Source organism: Spizellomyces punctatus (genome assembly GCF_000182565.1).
Source record: "Spizellomyces punctatus DAOM BR117 chromosome Unknown supercont1.9, whole genome shotgun sequence".
NCBI classification, from domain to species: domain Eukaryota; kingdom Fungi; phylum Chytridiomycota; class Chytridiomycetes; order Spizellomycetales; family Spizellomycetaceae; genus Spizellomyces; species Spizellomyces punctatus.
The window spans coordinates 192,870-210,573 of NW_015971545.1; the positions used below are offsets into that span (position 1 = coordinate 192,870).

Here is a 17,704-nt window from a genome sequence, read left to right on the forward strand (position 1 = left end):
ATGACGCGTCTTCTCAAAAGACCGAAAAGGAACCTTCCGTTTATCAAACTTTAGGGTTGGTGTGACAATAGTCTAAAACTCAATTCTCCCCCCCCCCCCCTCCCACAACATAAATGGAGTGCCCTTTCTGTTCTCCCCCCCTTCTTTCTGCTTGCTTGCTTGCTGCCAGCGTTTTCTTTTTTTTTTTAGTACTGATGAATACGGGCTTTTAGCATACTACTTTGGCATTAACAAGCAATGGTTCAAAAGACAACGTTTATACAAAAGCTGTACAAGTAAGTGTTCAAGACTGCGCATATGGCAAATGGGAACAAGCAAACTTATTGTCTCTACAAAGAATCCTCGAGGACGAGGATTATCAGCAATTGATTCGATGGAGTTCATTGGGAACGTCCTTTCTCGTCATGGACTCTGCAGAATTCTCTCGCAACGTCCTCCCCAAAGTCTTTAAACACAACAATTATACCAGCTTTGTTCGTCAACTCAATTTGTACGGCTTCCACAAGACCAACCGCTCCTACCATCGTCACGCGGGCATGACCGATGCGGAACGGGAAGCAGAGCCACGAGAATTTTCTCATCCCAAATTCATTCGGTACCGACCCGACTTGTTGGGTGAAATTCGCCGCAAGTCGGCGCAAGATCGCCTGCTGTCAACGTCCCAAATCAGTGGGTTCCCTTCTGCTGCCGATGAGCTACATGCGGCCACGACGCTAGCGGGCGTTGCCTCTGCTTCACGCCCCATTGCACCTGCACCGCCTTCGGTCGCTCTCATGTCAGAGAGGAATGCCCAACCCCACCACCACCAACGCAAGGGCAGTCCGCCCTTGTCCACTGTTGGCGCCTCACCCCACTCGCCAATGTCTCCAGTGGATAGATCCCCCCACTACAGTTCGCTTCCCCCGCCGGGTGTGTACAGTCATCCGCCTCCCTACCCATTGCCGCCAACGCAGCCCATAGTTGGGACTTCTGCTGCTGCTAGTCGCATGGAGCAAGGAGGGTCTACTCTGACAATGATGCAGGATGTACAGAGCATGATCATGAAGCAGCTCTCGCATCTTCAGACCAATGTGCAGGATTTGATGGCCGAACTGCGGGACGTTCGAAAAACACAAGACATGCAGCAACGCGTCATTGAGAGTTTGCTGCGCGATGGCAAAATGAGCAATAGTGACAGGGACGCAGATAAAGGACCTCGATCTGTCCCTTCCTCTTCATCCCATCCGCCCCCACCATCGCATCACCTCCCACACCATCATCGCCAACACCCGCTCGATCTCCGGACAGACATGAGCCGTGCGGCGGAAGAACACTATTACCAACAACAACAACAGCAGCAGCAACGCGAGCACTCCAGCAAGACACGTGACCGCAGTCCACGTGGATCCATTGTGGCGCCACCATCTGCTTCGCCATTGTCCAATGCCGCGAGCACTCCAGCAAGACACGTGACCGCAGTCCACGTGGATCCATTGTGGCGCCACCATCTGCTTCGCCATTGTCCAATGCCGCGAGCACATCACCGAAAACGATCCTTCCGCCTCCCTCTGTCCTTGCATCCTTTTCCCCTTTGCGACGGGGCAGTAGCCCTGGAGTATACACATTTCCCCCGACATCCGCGCCCGTATCCTCTGCTGCTCCCATTGCCAGCTCAACAAGCAACTCAAAGACGAGCGATGTACCTGTAACGACATCGCCGTACGCGTCACCACCGGTCGATACGCACCGAAATTCCATTGATTCTGATGTAGAGTCTGAACGCCATGTGCGTGATCGTGATCGTGAGCGATCTCTACATGGCGATAGGTACCATCCTTATGCAAAAGAGGATGACAAGCCCCGGTTTATTCTGCCACCTCCCAGAGGGCAAGAAGAGTGGGGACGGAGGGGACTTGTTGGATGGAGATGAAATCATGTATGATAATAATTTTTGGATATTGCTCGTTTACAAAGACATGTCATCGCACACACTCCCCTACTCTGTTGCAATGGCTATTAGATATCCATTACACGAACACTCATGAAAAATCTCCACGTTCCAATTCCATAATTCCCTTTAAAAACGCGCAAAAGAAATTAAATTTTGATGTGATGCAGTGTTTCATCTCCTTTCTTGTTCGGCCGCTAAAGTTTTTTATTTTCCATGTTTACTATTGCTTAGTCTTCCAAATGGATTTGTATGTTGGAGAGAAGGGTTTTTATTGCAAGAAGGATTTGGGAGTGCGTGTGTGTGGGAAAAGGTTGAAAGCCAGAGTAGCAGCAAGTAGCAGAAGCAAGCAGGACTTGTGTGAACGAGTAAGTTGCTCAAAAACATACGTCGTTGATGGAAACTCGTTATTAATGGGACAATTATCAAACAAGAAGTGTCAGTCATGTCAAAAGCAACGGCAAACGGCACCTCGTACGGACATCCTTCAAGACCAGAGCGTCCATACGATCCACTCTATAACCGCTCTCCGGTCTCATCCCCAACTCCAAGCGTTCCTCCTCGCTCCAACGTCCCTCCTTCAGTATTGTACAGGTCACCTTCCCCCATGTCTGCAAACTTGGAACTCCCTCCAAGGACAAGTTCGCAAAGTGCTTGGGACTCGCTCGATGCAGCTGTTTTTCCTCCTCCATCCGGAGACATCACACCTCCATCACCCAGTCTTGTTCGTCCTCCAAAAAAGGCGACGCGGGGCGTTGCATTCGCTTCGGATGCAACACGATCAAGTTCAAATGACGTTGAACTCTCTCCTGTTTTGGCACCACAGCCGCGCTCTATTATGGCTCGGACGGATACATCAGATACCCTTTTGCCGCTCTCGTCGCCGGCCCCGCACATGGAGCGACGGGCACCAACCGCCAATGCTTACGGGACGCTTGTCGGACCACGGAGGAGAAAGACTGTCAAGCTTCCATCGACGGGAAATTTTGTCATTAGAGAGCAGCTGCCAGAATCGCTTTTAAAGAATGTTGCGTTTAGCAAAGGGGACGAATTTGAAAAGATAAAGTATACCGCCGCAACGACCGATCCGGATGACGTGAGTGCATCGTGCGCGGTATCAATTGTGATGGAAATGATATATTGATCAAGTGTGTTACTGGTACTAGTTTGTTAAAGCAGGATATACCCTGCGAGCTGCCGAGTACCGTCGCGAAACGGAGATTGCGATTGTAGTCACCATGTACAATGAGGGAATCAACGAGTTGAACAGGTGTGTAAATGGGAAACTTGGCGTGCACTGTGAACCCAACTGACATTTATACCAAAAAGAACATTGTTTGGCATCTTTCAAAACATACAGTACATTTGCCAAAAGCGCAAATGGGGCTGGGATGTTGACGGATGGAAAAAGATTGTCGTCGTGCTAGGTAATGCACATGTCATACTTTTAGTGGTGCAAAAGACTAACGATAAGTTTCTCATAGTCGCGGACGGCCGAAAAAAGTGCAACCTCAACGTTCTCCTCGCTCTTCAAACCATGGGAGTGTATCAAGAAGGCCTGCCCCAGTTTGCAGTAAACAATACCCCAACCACAGCCCACATTTTTGAATCCACCGCCCAACTTGTCCTCGACCCCGCTCTTCAAATTTGGACCACATCGAACGGCATCCCCCCTGTCCAATTCATATTCTGCATGAAGGAACGCAATGCCAAAAAGATTAATTCGCATCGATGGTTCTTTAATGCTTTTTGCCCAATTTTGAAACCAAAGGTCTGTCTTTTGGTTGACGTTGGGACGAGGCCGATGGCAGGGAGCATTTATAGGCTTTGGAAGGCCTTTGAGAGAAACCCTCTTATTGCCGGTGCGTGTGGGGAGATCAAGGTTGGCATGACATGGCGAGGCGTGTTGAATCCGTTGGTAGCGAGTCAAAACTTTGAGTACAAAATCAGTAATCATTTGGATAAAGGTAATGGAAACCATTAGTTGTTGTTGGAAAAATTGTTATTCGAATCAGCACTGACATGATGTTTTTAAAGCCCTCGAATCTGTCTTTGGTTACATTGGTGTACTCCCTGGTGCATTTTCTGCCTACCGCTACACGGCTCTTCTCGACAACATGCCAAATCGCGGTCCGCTTGCCTCGTATTTCAAAGGCGAACGTCGAGAAGACCAAACCTCGAGCACCAATTCCCCAACAGAGATCTTTAGCGCAAATTTGTATCTGGCCGAAGACCGTATTCTCGCATTGGAACTCGTTGCTAAACCTTTGAGCAAATGGACGTTGCACTATGTTTCCAAAGCTGCGGCAGAAACCGATGTCCCCGATAGTGTGCCAGAGTTTATTGCCCAACGACGACGGTGGTTAAATGGAAGTTTCTTTGCGCAGGTGTATGCTATTATGAATATTGGCCGTACCTTGACTACTCGGCACTCTATTGGGAGGAAACTGGCGTTTATGGTTCAAGCATTGTAAGTCTTGCCTTGATTTTTTCGCAAAGTGTGTATGGACATTAATCATTCTCTTTCTCTAGCTACTCACTTGTCTCACTCCTATTCAACTGGTTCGGTCCATCCCAGTTTGCCATCGTACGTATTCCATATCTGGCCAAAAAAACATTTTCATTCTTTTATCTAACCACACTGTAAAAAAATAGATTTTTTACTTTCTCTTTTCCTCGGAACTCAAGTCGATTGTCCCCGAACGCGTCGCTCAAGCTTTTTTCCTTGTCTACCCTGTCCTTCTCGCGGTCCTCTTTATCGCCTCATTGGGCAACAGACCACAAGCTTCGAAAGGGATTTACAAAGCTTCTATGGTCTTTTTCGCGTTCATTGGATTGGTTATGCTTGCGTTACTTGGATACAAGATTTTTAATTTGGCAAAAGCGAAAAGCGGACTGGGTGGGGCTTTTGAGATTGGGAGTGGAATGAGGTTTGTATTGTCACTGCGCTTTTTTTTTCTGGCTGGTTAGGGGATGGTTATGAATGATCCTTTTTTTTGCGTTTAGCTACATTATTGGTCTCTCGGCGACTTATGGTGTCTACCTCCTCGGCTCTGTCTTGCAAGGCGATCCTTGGCACATGTTTACAAGCCTCTTCCAATACCTACTCCTCCTCCCCTCCTACATCAACGTCCTCCAAATTTACGCTCTCTGCAATATCCACGACGTGTCCTGGGGTACCAAGGGGGATAACGCTTCCAACGATTTACCAAAGGTGGCTGTGGGTGTAAATAAAGACGGGAGTGTCGTGGCTGATGTTGAGGTTTTGAGTGGGGGGGATGTGGATGGGGTTTGGCGGGGTGGTATGGATCGTGTGCGAGAGTTGGGTGCTGGTCGGGTGGTTGAGGTACCCAGTGCTGTGGATCCTAGGGTGAAACAAGAAGATGATTACAAGAGTTTTAGAACAAACCGTGAGTATTTGTCTTTCGACCTTTTTCGAACGTTGTTTATCGTACGGATTTATTTAAACTCTATCATTAGTCCTTCTCTGGTGGCTAGCAACCAACGCAATAGTCTTTGGCGTCGTAACCCAAACCAAAGCCTCCATAGCCGACACATACCTCGTCTCCCTCCTCTACGCAAGCGCAGGCCTAAGCGCCATCCGTCTGATCGGAGTCATATTTTATCAAACGATATCCTTTTTCGTAACAATCTGCAAATGCGGAGATCGTCGAAAGAAAAATCAAATTAACAAGAAAATTAGGCAGGAACCTCCTCGTGCTGGGCCTGGACAAACTGTTATTGGGAATGGGTATAATGGGTTTATGGTTGTGGATGATATTGAGGTTGGGAATCGGGCTAGGTTGTTTATGGATGCATAGATTTTGTTGTTTTTTTTTTGTGTAAAAGAGGTTTTTTATATAGTTTTTGTTGGTGGGATTTGGGGGTAGACTTTTAGATGAATGCATTTCTTTTTTTTTGTGTATAGCGGGATATAGCCTTGTTTTACATACTAGATTTTTTTCTTTACGGTAGACTATGCATTACATGAGCGTATTGGGGGGTTTCTTTTTTGTGCATTTTGTTTCTACGTGGGGGGAAAATATTTTCGACATGATTTTTGCAAAAAACATAAACAAACCCCTTCCATGTTTTCAAAATTAAAAACTACAAAAAGAAAAAAACGTATAACCCAAGTGCATCCCGAAATTAAATTTATTAACAACATTTACTCTTGTTTTATATTGCTATTACGATACTTTTGCATACAAAAAACTACATATACTCTTACAATACACTCTTGATCTCTAAATAAGCGTTTTTAGCCAAATTGCTCTTCACTCTGTCATCACTTGATACAAACGTTCTCTCTGCCTCCTATTTACGACATACCTTCAAACACGATCCATACTATCCGTATATGCCACCTCACCTCTAAAATTCTCGGCTTGCACAGCTTTAGCCCGCTTTTCTAAATGTTGTTCAGAGTATAGTTGGTATGAAATGGTATATACAAAAACATTTCGCAGTTGGGTATCCCGGTTGTTGTCCATATGTTGAAATTACGGTGTCCATTATGACATTTTGCCTTTTGCGTATAGGTACTGTTTTTGGCTTTCCGAGGTTGATCTTGTTGTTTAGTTACTTGTCGTCCTCGTAGTATGGGCTCTCAGTTTATTCGCGTTCAGTTTGGTATGCTTCTTACTTTTGTCGCTTTTGGAATCAAGTAAAGGGACATGATTTCCAAAAGTCAACCTTGTTTATCGCAGTGACCGCACTTGCTTTGAGGGCCGTTGCGATTTTCTCTGTGGACCCTTCCCGCCGGCCTCGGCTTCATCGTCTCCGCTCTTGTTGAAAGTCTGGGTTTAGTTTTCGAGTTTCTTAAAATTCCCTACTACATCCACAACGCGTTTTATAAGGAATTCCAGGGTATGACTACGGAGAGGTCCTTCAATAGAAAGGAACAGTTCCTCCAACACTTTTGGGTGCAACGCTTTGATATAGTACTCTCTCGCCTCAGAATCAGCAAGATTTATGCGAAACCTATGTTCGTCAAAAACGCGATGAAAGGTAACGAGATCCGGAAAGTTTGCTTATCGGATACGTTCCAACTCTTGTCTATGTAGCAAGTTCTCGGCCCCATCAACAAAAAGTCGGTTCAAGAAACCAATCTCTACAAGTGATCCAATCCGTAACGGCATCTGGATGGCGTTCTTTAAATTCGTATCATTTGAGAGCGGCCATACCCTCAAGGTTTGACACTGCCAATGTCAATTGCATTTCAGCCGAAAGTTTTGAACAGTTGAGGTAGCTTCCGTGTCGCCGGATAAAGCGCGGTAGCGTTCCGTGGGGTCTGTTCCATCGAAATGAGGGAGTGCTTTGCGTAAATCTCTTGTAAAGGTCTTTACATCGTGATATTGGCCTTCTGCTTCTGCTCGTTCTAGGCGGTGGCGTTTATCCAACAACTTTTGTTCCAGCAAGTTGAGGCGAGAATTAAATTGTTCCTCCAATTGCTTCAGCGAGCTATGATTAGATTAGTTCCACTGTTATGGCGGGTGAAGTTCCCGCTGCATCTTTTGCCGTTGACAAAAGCGACGGCTCGTTTCCTGCCTTCATGCTGACAGGCTGTGTGGTGTGCTCTGTGAGCTAGCTGATCTAATCCTTTGGATTCACTCAGCGAGTCTTCTTCCGCAATTTCACAGTCTGCCGGCGATGCGGACGTTGATCGCTATCAACAAATGTCGGCGATGAATGTTAATCTTTATCGCACCAAGTCTCATATTCGCCCACGTCAGATCCATGTATTGTTTGTTGTCATGGTGACGAGGTGACAAATCGAGGGCATTGACTTCTCCACAGCTTTTAGTTTTTCAACACCCGACTGCATTTTCCTTTCTGCTTTTGTGGGGCAAGCTGGGATTCCGCTTTTTTGTTGTCACGTTTGAATTTGACTATTTCGAAAGCAGGAAACGCTTTATACACTTGTCTTGTTGTCCGATTCGCTGTCGTCAATCATGGCTGCCGACGTGGAAACATCCTCAGTTTTTTCAGACACCGCCTCTGACTTTTCCGACTTTTCTCGGGCGTCCACAGCGGCCACGACCGCCTCCCGAACGCATCTCTTCACCTGCCTAGCTTGCCACGTTGCCTTCCGAAGCGCCGATGCCCAACGAGATCACATGCGGACCGACTGGCACAGATACAACCTTAAACGCAAGGTTGCCGAATTGCCACCTGTTACTGCCGAGAATTTTGCGGCTAGATTAGAACAGCAGAAACACAAGAATGAGGAAGATGAGACCCGGAATGCGTTTGTTGCAGAGTGTATTGCCTGTCGAAAAACGTATTCCAGTCAGAATGCCTATTCGAATCATTTGGGTAGCAAAAAGCACAAGGACGCTCAGGTGCGGTTCAACGAGTTGAAAGCAAAAGGCATAGATCCTTTGAGTCGACCCGAGAAAAAGGCGTCGAATGTGGTTTCTGGTGTTTCGAGTTCAAGTGGGTCCGCCACAGCTCCACAAAAGAATTGGAGAGCTGAGCTTGCGAATGCCACATCACAAGATCAAGTATTGGACATTCTTGCTCGAAAAGCCGAACAAGCCGAACGTCTTACGGAACTGGACTGTCTGTTCTGTTTGCATTCTGCGCAGTCTTTTGAAAACAATATGGAGCATATGGCCAAGGCGCACAGCTTTTTCATCCCCGATATTGAGTACCTGGTTGATCTGAAAGGATTGATAAAGTATCTTGGCGAAAAGGTTGCGGTAGGACATGTATGTTTGTACTGTAATGGCAAAGGACGGGCGATGCATAGTTTGGAAGCTGTGCGCAAACACATGGTCGATAAGGGCCACTGCAAAATCTTGTACGAGGATGGCGCTGAGCTTGAGATTGCCGATTTCTACGACTTTAGCTCAACGTACCCTGATGAAGTGGCCGAGGAAGGAGAGGAAGGAGATGGAGAATGGGAAGATGTTGAAGAGGGCAGTGACGAGAACGAAGAAGAGGAACTTGGCGATTTATCCGAGTCACTAGGTTCCATCCGTATATCACCTGACGAAACCCAACTCATCCTTCCCAGTGGAGTTCGACTGGGTCATCGCCAGTTCAACCGATTCTGGAGACAGAATCTCAAACCCGAGGATTCACGCGACTCCGTATTGATCCATCGGTTGGTGGGACAGTATAAAATGCTGGGATACGAAGCTACGCCGTATGAACAAGCGGTTGCGGCACATCAACGACGATTGGAGGCAAAGAAGGTCTTGTATCGGAATCAAGAGTACAAGGCGAGAGTGGGGATTAAGCACAACATGCTGCAAAAGCACTTTAGATCGCAGATTGGATTTGGAGTATAGACTGGTTGAATGTGGGGTTGGGGTTTGGGTTTGGGTTTGTTTTGTTTTTCGCATTTGTACATGAAGCCCATTTTACAACTTGTCGATTTTTGTTTGTGAAATTTCGGTCTTGGGGTATTACTCTAGTCTTTTGAGACTCTCTATTATATACTCTCCACATCCAACCTTATATACAAGATCACAATGCGGAAAAGTCGATACGGTTCTCCGCACTATTACATTCGGCCACTATGCAACCCCATCTCGCTGTTTATCAATTTTCGCCTTGTTTTCCAGGGCCTGTCGTACGGACAATGTTGGGGGAATCACATCTGATATACGTCCAAGGGGTGTAAGCTTATCATCTCCATGCCATACTCAGATCACACTCCCTCACCTTCCAAAAATGCCATTTCTCCATGATCACCAACAGCCCGCGCAACATCCTTATAACTAACAATCTTTCTCATCTCCTTCTTGGTATTCTCAAAACTTTTATCAACCAAGTACTCTAAAAACATTTCGGTAGCCAATGTCGCTGCAAAGACGGCGTCATGTGAGACTGCAGATAGATCCTTGTCTTCGCGCATTATGGTTTTGACACGGGCTTGTGGGAAGGCGGTTTTGAGTGTTTGGGGAACGTGGGCGGAGGATGGGTTTGGAGAAGGTGGGTCTGTCATTCTTGCCCCAAAGCGATCGAGAATTGTAGAGGTAATTAACGCAGGATTTGGCTTCTGAGTGAGTATCTCCCCAGTTGGGAATTCGGACGAGGGGATCTGTCACGTGACCTCGGCTTTGAACCAGCGTCGAGAACACAGGTTGAGGGTTCGTGATTTGTCGTGGCCGAGTTGGATTTTGTTTTTCCTACTTTTTGCATTGCAATTTTCTCGAGGGCTTGTTTATCGTCTGGAGCGTTCCTGTGGAGCTCTTTATTCGTCTTTCAATAATACCGGCGTCTTGTCATGCCTCCACGGCGAAAACGTTCTCGAGCTGAACGTATGTTACGTTTTGCTGTGTGCGCGCGTCAAAAAGAGTTTGTTTAACGCTCGTTCTTTGCAGATTCGGACGAAAATGGCCATGAGGACACCAATGAGGAGCCAATCACTCCCGATAGCTCCGCGATAGATCCACCATCCAATGGTGACCGCGTCTCACCAGCACCCGCCGAGCAGCCTACAGCATCTCCAACCACCTCCCCCCACACCTCACCTCAACAAGTCCAAACAGAATCACAAGCACCGAGCACCACACCTCGAAAGAGAGGTCGGCCACGAAAACAGAGCGTAACGGAACCTGAGGACAAAAAGGACCCTGAACCGGATATCGATGACTTGTACGATGTTTTGGAAAAGTTGTTGGTAGTTCTCTCGAGGTATGTTTTCGTGTTTTCTTTACGCACTCCACTTGATATGCACTAAAGATTGGGGCTTGGACACTAGTGAGGACGAAGAAGGCTACTTTTCCCGCCCTGTCAACGTCGAGGCCGACTCAAAGTACCTCGAACTCGTCAAAAAGCCCATGGACTTTGGAACAATGGAACAGAAACTCGCTGAACGGTCCTATCGTGCTTTATGCGAGTTCCAGGTAAGCACTGGTCCTAGCGCTCGGATTTTCACGCCTCATATCACTGACGCTCTGCAAAAAGGATGACTTTGATCTAGTCATGAAGAATGCAATGTCATATCACCCTGCCAATGACGACATTCATCAATTGGCTTTACGGTTATGGAAATTCGGCACACGGCTGATTAATAGTCAGTATGAGCGGTTTCCAAAACATTTGACGGTTGAGCCCGATGATTCACCTTACTTCAAGACGACGAGGAGCAAGGCGAAAGCTGCGGTGCGTCTTGGGACTCGCGTTTTCGTCATTGCTTGGGGTACTATCTGACCTTTTGTATTTTGTCTATCGATTGGTTCGTTTTAGGAGGTGAAAGGTACGCTTTTCTATTCGTGCGACGGAAAGGGAAGGTTATGCTCATCTTGTTTACACAGAGCGGGTTTTCCGTCCTCAGAAATATTCATTATGTCAGCGCGGACCAGACGGCACATTTTTCTTTTCCAGTGCACAGACCAAGCCATTGGACGATATACAACTGGGTAGGTGCAAGCTCTGAGAAGCCACTTTTCTGGAACGCGGCTAACTTGTACCCGCCAGTTGAGGATGTTGGCAAAGTCAATATCATACCCTCGTACTCTGAAGATCAAACACAAGTACCTCCGTTAAAGTCGTTGGTGCACCCTTCTTTGATTGCTGGGCGGACCCTGTCCAAAAGCCGGCACAAACGGAATGAGCCTGCGCCAGGTTTGCGTCGATCCCAAAGTAATATCTCTTTTGACAGCAAGTTTTGACAATTACCTGTTTAGTTGAATTTGTGGAATACGGTCCGTATTACACTTTTGCTCCCATGGTCGACACATCCAAAGCCACGCTGTCCCAAGCCGAGTCCGTGAAATACCTAAAGCCGGGTCAAGTTGTTATACTGGAACCCGAAGGCGATGCGAACGAGCCACCTGTACCAGAGGTAGCGCGGATATATAGAGGAGATGAGTTGGAGGCGACAAATGGGGATGGGACGGGCTCGACAGTGGAAGTTCGCGTTGATAATCTCGAAGGCATAGAAAAACTGGTTGATCAAGCTCGATTGGATGCGGAAGGCAAACGGATACTTGAAGATGAAGGCGTAGATCTCGAGGCTGTTTTGTCTGTTCAGGATTTGTTAAAGGAAGCTCAGGAGGGAGAATCAGATCAAGGAGATCAGGAGAAGGGGTTGGACAAGATGTCGCTGGAGGATATTTTGGCATTAAATAAGGACCTTTTGGCCGAATTGGAAGCGATGCAGGAAGAACGGTTTGAGGAAGGGAGTGGAGAGATTTCAACGGAGGAACTGAGTATAGGTATGTGGCCAAAAACTGCCATTCTTTTATGCAGCGCTGCCGACTGGACAATTTATGCCCTTTTTCTTCTTTTGTTGCTCAGCCAAACGGCTTTTCTGGAATCTCCATCACCTCGCCTCCCTCTCCCTCCCAGCCCACCTCCTCCCCAAGTCACTCATCTCCTCGTACATGTCCCGTCTCCGCAAATATGACCCAGCATTCAAGGGCACCCTCCCACCGCGCAAACAGTACATTTACCCGTCCAATCTGGGCGGCAGAACCGCGTTCCCCACTAACGCAGGTACTATCCCACCGCATGCGGCTGCAAAAGATTATGTGCCCCCGCGATCCAAGGTGCTACCCACTAGTTTTGGTGGGCCGAGTTCCGGTCCAGGTGTCGCTACATCCTCAGTCATGATGACATCGTTGGAAACTAGTTTACCGCCGCTTGGCACTCCATTGCCACCCCTTAGTTCCAACCCGTACCTTCAAAACCTAAAACTTGGCACTTCGACTGGCACACCGTCGACATTTGCGGGCATGGGAGTCTCAACACCAGGTGGATTGGTCGGTACGACGCCCCTGACCAGCCTTCCCACGTCAAGTTTGTCCACTTTGGGTATGCCATATTCGAGTTTGGCTGGATTGAATCTCTCATCTTTGGCTACGTTGAATACGTCTCTTCCCATGTCCATGACCCCTGGGTACCCATCTCCCCACGTGGCAACAACATCTGTCTTGGGGACGCCGGGAGCCGCGTTGGGAAGTCCGTCGATGGCGAGTCAAATGATGACATTTAGAGGCGGGATGATGCCCGGTTTGAAAAAGAATGGTGCCTGGAAGTTTTCCTAATTTGGTACTACACTAGGTTTTTTGGGATGGGTGCTCTTGTTTTTTGGCCTGTCTTGAATATACAAAGGGTTTATCTATTGTCATCCATGTGCTGCTTTGGCATCTTCTGTTGAACAGCTCTGTAAAAAAAATGCATGCCGCAATTCATAAGAAGGCAGCACATTCCACCCATTATCATGTATTACAGGACTCGCTATGTGCGCTCAACTGGGAGTCCTCTTTCGAACGATAATATCTCCAAAACTACAACGTAGGGCGAGTTAGGACCAACCAAGAAAAACTAACCGTACTCAAACCAATCTCTGCTTACCTATTCCCGCCGCAACAGTAACAGGCCCAGCCCTCAACATGAACCGTCCCAATTCCTTACTATCTTTGAACGTCTCCAAACAAATCGGCCGCGATGTCTTGATTTCTACAACAGCCGTAACGTTTTTCGGTAACGCCCTAGGATTCTTTTTGATGGTTTCGCCAGTACTTTTGTTCAGCAAGGCTGACAGTTTTGTAATGGTTGATTGTTCGGTAAGGGATTGGTGATGGAGTACCACCTGCCGACGGTCATTGGGTTAGTTCTAGTGCGGTAACATAATAGTTTACAGGTTTATATACCGGGACGCCAATGGTGAGTGGAATCTGGATATCAAAGGTAACAATCTGTGCTCGAAAGTGCGATGTAACCGCTACCGGCGCAGAGGGATCGCACAGAATGCTCCCCACACTTTGAATTACATGGTCAGAAATGCGGTTCATCTGTAAGACTATGTGTACGACTCACTTTATATGGGCAATCTCCACACCCGTTAGACTCATGAGGACGCTATCGCCCGCAGCAGCCCATTTGACCGCTTCTTCGCTCACTTCTAGCGCTGTTAGGGATGAACATTAGATCAAGCGTGAAACAGCAACATGCCAAATTCTCACCCACCTCGTACGGTCCCGTACTCGTTGATCGGCATTACAAGAACAACTTCTCCAACCTGTATACCCCCTGCTTCTATTCTCCCACTGACTGATACAGCTCCTCCGCCGCCTGCGCCGATACCACCCTTAAAATAATCCGCAATCGACAGGCGAAAGGGTTTATCTACAGCCCGTTGGGGTGCCTCAAATGCATCTGGATCGCGACACAGATTAAAGTCAAAGCATATTATCAAGTCCCCATTGAGCACGTACCGATTTGTTCCACCAGTGTTGATCCACTGTACCAAGCATTCAATTTATCGCTCTCCCGTTTTACCAAGTTTTCTCCGGTATATCCACTGGTTGGGATAAACGCGACCTTTTGCTTTCGAAATCCGACTTGTGAAAGGAAATGGGAAAGCTTTTCTGAAATTTCGTCAAAGCGGGTCTTTGACCAATCAACCTTTGCATAAATACCCGCCTTTGGTCAAAACAACTCCCTCGTGCTGTAGGTAATAAGGAAAGAACAAACTCACCACGTCCAGCTTATTAACAGCCACAATGAGTTGCGTAACACCCAGACTTCTGAGTAAAACTGCGTGCTCTCTTGTTTGTCCACCAGAATCAAACCCAGTTTCAAATTCACCGGGTGTAGCATCGACTACCAGGATCGCTACATCAGCCTTTGACAACGTGTATTTTAGTTGAGGTGCATGAACCATTGGTTATGCTACCAGCACGTACCTGGGCAGCTCCAGACATCATATTTGGGATAAAATCCCTGTGTCCAGGTGCATCAAGTAGAGTGAACTTTCGGTGAGGTGTGTGGAACTTGGTAATTGCTACATCAATGGTGACACCCCTAGCGTCAAGTGCGAAGACATAGTTAGCTGAACCCCGAATCTATAACATTGGTCCACTAACTACCCACCGTGTCCGCTCCTCTTCAGTTTCATCAAGAACCCAAGCGTATGCGAAAGAGGACTTTTTCATCTTCTCCGCGTCACGCTCATACTTTTTCATTGTTCGCTCATTCACTTCGCCGAGGAGATATAGTACGTGCCCCATTAGAGTACTCTTACCCGCATCCACATGTCCTGCGATACAGCGAGTTACTCAATAGGCAAGGTTCAAGCAGCGGTATGATATGTGAGAGGAAAAAGGATATCCTACCTACGACAACTAAATTTAAAGATTCCTTCTCCGCATTGCGCTTCTTGTACTCCTCAGCCACGTTGATGCGCTTGAGCTTCGGGGAGCTTCGTCCGGTACTTGAGGACGACCCCGTTCTAGCCATCGCAGGAGGCGCTAATGACGAGTTTGAACTCGAGGCGGAAACTGTTCTTGCCATTGCTGGTGGTGGTGCCAGTGTTGCCGATTTTGGGGGTGCAAGGTTCAATCCAGAGAGATCCATCTGAAGCTGATCCATTGGCTCTGGAATGGGTTCTTGCTTCTTTCGTATTTGAGGTGTGGGTTTTGATGAGGGCAACTTGGCAGATTTGCCAGCTGTACGTTTATTGTCCATGCCTATTAGAGATTGCGAGTGCAGTGCGGATACTTCATCATCGCAAACTACTTACAAGGTCCTATTTTTGATCTTGCTTGATTGACCACATCGTCCGGACTTGGTGCGTCAAATGCAAAAGGCGCCACGTCGTCTGCTGGTACAAAAGGGGACGACAGAAAATCATTAGAGATGGCACTTGTTTTGTCTCCATTCTCGTGGTGTGTAAAAAACTGAGCAAAGGTCGAGGGTGCTGCAACGAGTGGGTCGTCATTTGCGTCGCTATGATGTCGAGGTTTGGAAGAGCGGAGCGGAATAGTGGTTGGCAGCCTGACGGGTTGTGACTTTGGCGTGCTGAAGGGAATTGACGTTTCGGCATCCGGTTTTCCAATTCCTGAGTTTGGGAGGGTTTTAAATGGTGTTGGGAAAACGGACAAGGGCTCCTTTGTTGACGCAGCTGGAACAGTTCCAAGAGACCCCTCAGAAGCGTTTCCCGCACTCTGAAGCGAAAATGCCGCCAGCGCCGATCGAATGGCATCTGTGCCGCTCATGATGTTTGCGGAATTTGATGCCAATTGACTCAGACCTGGGGCGTCATTGATGGATGATTTCTGAGTGGCTCCCAGTAACCCAGATGTACCCGAGAGTGATGAAAGATTGCTTAAAGACAGCGGTGTCGCCGCCATAGTATTTCCCAATGAGACCGAGGCCAGTGAAGATAGCGGAAGGGCCCCAGAAGGTGAACGAGTATTGCTCAACAGCGACGATAGCGATTGCGATTGTGGGACTGCCGGAACGGGAAAGGGGACAGATTTGACGGCATTCTCTGGTGCTAAACTGTTGCCAAGCACTCCAATTGCATCCCCGCTCTTTGTTAGAGAAGAAGTAGATTGATGAAGTGATGACAAGAGGGTGCCTTGTGGCTGCAGCGGGAACAGCGAATTGGTCTGAGAGAGGTTCGAAGATGGACTTTGGAGGAGGAGTGATGACAACGGCTGTGCTTGTGACAGCGATGATACGGCTGTTTCTTTAGCTCGCTGTTCAGATGGTGGGGCACCTGCCAATCCTTGAGGAAACGCAAAAGGCGCAAGTGACTGTCCAGACGCAGGCAGGGACGATAGCAAACTGCTGCCCAGAGAGCTTGGTGCAGGCAAGCTGCCGTACATAGAATTAGCTGAACTGGTCGCCGAAACGGCATCGTGTTTTGCTGAGGAACGCGCGTCGATGAGCCTAAAGCTGTCCGTCGGTGAGTGGGTTGTCTGACCAGCCTGTTCCTTAATATCGGGAACTGTCGTGGATGCTTGCTCCACTTGGCGTGGGCTACGGCTGGTTTCAACATCAATCGTTTTTCCGCTATCACTCTCCATCGACTCGATCCCATCCACCAACTGACGTTTTTGGGAGTTCGTTCCGGTATCCTTCAATGGGAGTTTCGAAATCTCCACCGTTACAGGATAGGCAGTGCGGAAGGCGACACCATCTTCCTCAGCTTGAATGATCGTTAAGGTCTTGTCGGATTTTAGACCTGGACGGAATTCCAGATGTCACCGCCAGATCCTTGAAAACAACTCGTGTGATGCAAGCATTGGCGTACTGTGCATACCCCGGATGCTTCGACAGTAATCACCAAGACGCAGACGCACCCTTCACCCACACCTTCGCACGTACTGTTAAAAGTCCTGAAGTGCTTACCTGCAATACGCGATGCTGGTTGTCGTGAATCCGATTTCAATGCAAATCCTGGCGGTGGGGCTACTGGGAAACCAGGAGGAGGAGCGATCCGCGGACCTTGGTCTAATATGCGTTAATAGAATCAGAGTTCTGTATCAAAAGTTTACGTACTATAAGCGTTGCATTATCCGTTACCGTATAGTAAATTCACAGCACGCTCAATATCATTGCCGCTGTCTTGCAATACATCCGATATTTGTTCGGTTGGAAAATCATCACCGACAATGTTTCTCACTTCTTCGACAAGGTTAATGGCACCTCGGGTTTCTGTAACAGGCTTCTGTTCTGTATCTATAAATGATGCCACTGTGTGTCCCCCCTGGGCTTCGTATGTGTAATCGCCTGCAGTAGGGATAAAAGTCATTACACTGTCGTATCCCATGCCCATACAGCAGCCATTTTAGAATAGCACCGTCATCCCCCATACCGTCATATTCCTCCTCATCGTAGTAGTCGTCATCGTCATAGTCTTCGTCTAATTCATCTGAGAGAATGAACGGAATTAAGAAAACCGCTCGAAAGTGAATCTCTGCGCATAGGGTAAGATACCATCAAGATTTATATTCCTAATGTTCCTATGCCGGGACATCTTAAGCTCTTATTTCCTGGCACCCAACCGTTTGGCCAATCTGTGGA

At 47.7% G+C, this 17,704-nt stretch overlaps 6 protein-coding genes across 6 annotated transcripts; 4 read left to right on the top strand and 2 right to left on the bottom strand.

The window, feature by feature from the left end:
• Window positions 1-142: 142 nt before the first annotated feature.
• Window positions 143-1,909, top strand: SPPG_05445 (uncharacterized protein; the record flags this gene model as incomplete). The annotated part of the gene is made up of 3 exons (XM_016753658.1): window positions 143-275; window positions 338-1,594; window positions 1,651-1,909. The coding sequence occupies exons 1-3, from the start codon at window positions 238-240 to the stop codon at window positions 1,907-1,909; spliced, it is 1,554 nt and encodes a 517-aa protein (XP_016607229.1). The 5' UTR covers window positions 143-237.
• A 463-nt stretch (window positions 1,910-2,372) lies between these two features.
• Window positions 2,373-5,748, top strand: SPPG_05446 (uncharacterized protein; the record flags this gene model as incomplete). Its single annotated transcript, XM_016753659.1, has 9 exons — window positions 2,373-3,023; window positions 3,094-3,197; window positions 3,257-3,354; window positions 3,412-3,894; window positions 3,965-4,397; window positions 4,460-4,514; window positions 4,583-4,857; window positions 4,934-5,337; window positions 5,408-5,748. 9 exons carry the CDS (start codon window positions 2,373-2,375, stop codon window positions 5,746-5,748), a joined length of 2,844 nt encoding a protein of 947 aa, XP_016607230.1.
• Window positions 5,749-7,731: 1,983 nt separating this feature from the next.
• On the top strand, window positions 7,732-9,396 carry SPPG_05447 (uncharacterized protein). The gene has a single exon (XM_016753660.1). It carries the CDS (start codon window positions 7,882-7,884, stop codon window positions 9,223-9,225), a length of 1,344 nt encoding a protein of 447 aa, XP_016607231.1. The 5' UTR covers window positions 7,732-7,881; the 3' UTR covers window positions 9,226-9,396.
• SPPG_05448 (uncharacterized protein) lies at window positions 9,307-9,986 on the bottom strand. Its single transcript, XM_016753661.1, has 2 exons — window positions 9,602-9,986; window positions 9,307-9,536 (listed from the first exon to the last, which is right to left on the bottom strand). Exons 1-2 carry the CDS (start codon window positions 9,882-9,884, stop codon window positions 9,454-9,456), a joined length of 366 nt encoding a protein of 121 aa, XP_016607232.1. The 5' UTR covers window positions 9,885-9,986; the 3' UTR covers window positions 9,307-9,453.
• Window positions 9,987-9,996: 10 nt separating this feature from the next.
• SPPG_05449 (uncharacterized protein) lies at window positions 9,997-13,065 on the top strand. Its single transcript, XM_016753662.1, has 9 exons — window positions 9,997-10,200; window positions 10,264-10,576; window positions 10,644-10,788; window positions 10,850-11,047; window positions 11,132-11,141; window positions 11,200-11,304; window positions 11,363-11,509; window positions 11,572-12,102; window positions 12,185-13,065. The coding sequence occupies exons 1-9, from the start codon at window positions 10,167-10,169 to the stop codon at window positions 12,931-12,933; spliced, it is 2,232 nt and encodes a 743-aa protein (XP_016607233.1). The 5' UTR covers window positions 9,997-10,166; the 3' UTR covers window positions 12,934-13,065.
• SPPG_05450 (translation elongation factor EF-1, subunit alpha) lies at window positions 12,942-17,657 on the bottom strand (the record flags this gene model as incomplete). Its single annotated transcript, XM_016753663.1, has 15 exons — window positions 12,942-13,176; window positions 13,244-13,481; window positions 13,543-13,651; window positions 13,709-13,799; window positions 13,859-14,047; window positions 14,107-14,296; window positions 14,370-14,516; window positions 14,578-14,695; window positions 14,765-14,930; window positions 15,007-15,339; window positions 15,414-16,862; window positions 17,030-17,131; window positions 17,204-17,410; window positions 17,496-17,552; window positions 17,618-17,657. The coding sequence occupies 15 exons, from the start codon at window positions 17,655-17,657 to the stop codon at window positions 13,127-13,129; spliced, it is 3,486 nt and encodes a 1,161-aa protein (XP_016607234.1). The 3' UTR covers window positions 12,942-13,126.
• Between the last annotated feature and the right edge of the window lie 47 nt (window positions 17,658-17,704).

Coding starts and splice junctions, on each gene's coding strand:
- SPPG_05448 (XM_016753661.1), bottom strand. CDS start 9,884: ATGACAGACCCACCTTCTCCAAACCCATCCTCCGCCCACGTTCCCCAA. Junction 9,537..9,601: donor AGAAATGGCATTTTTGGAAG/GTGAGGGAGTGT, acceptor GACGTATATCAG/ATGTGATTCCCCCAACATTG.
- SPPG_05447 (XM_016753660.1), top strand. CDS start 7,882: ATGGCTGCCGACGTGGAAACATCCTCAGTTTTTTCAGACACCGCCTCT.
- SPPG_05449 (XM_016753662.1), top strand. CDS start 10,167: ATGCCTCCACGGCGAAAACGTTCTCGAGCTGAAC. Junction 10,201..10,263: donor AAAACGTTCTCGAGCTGAAC/GTATGTTACGTT, acceptor CGTTCTTTGCAG/ATTCGGACGAAAATGGCCAT. Junction 12,103..12,184: donor AACGGAGGAACTGAGTATAG/GTATGTGGCCAA, acceptor TTTGTTGCTCAG/CCAAACGGCTTTTCTGGAAT.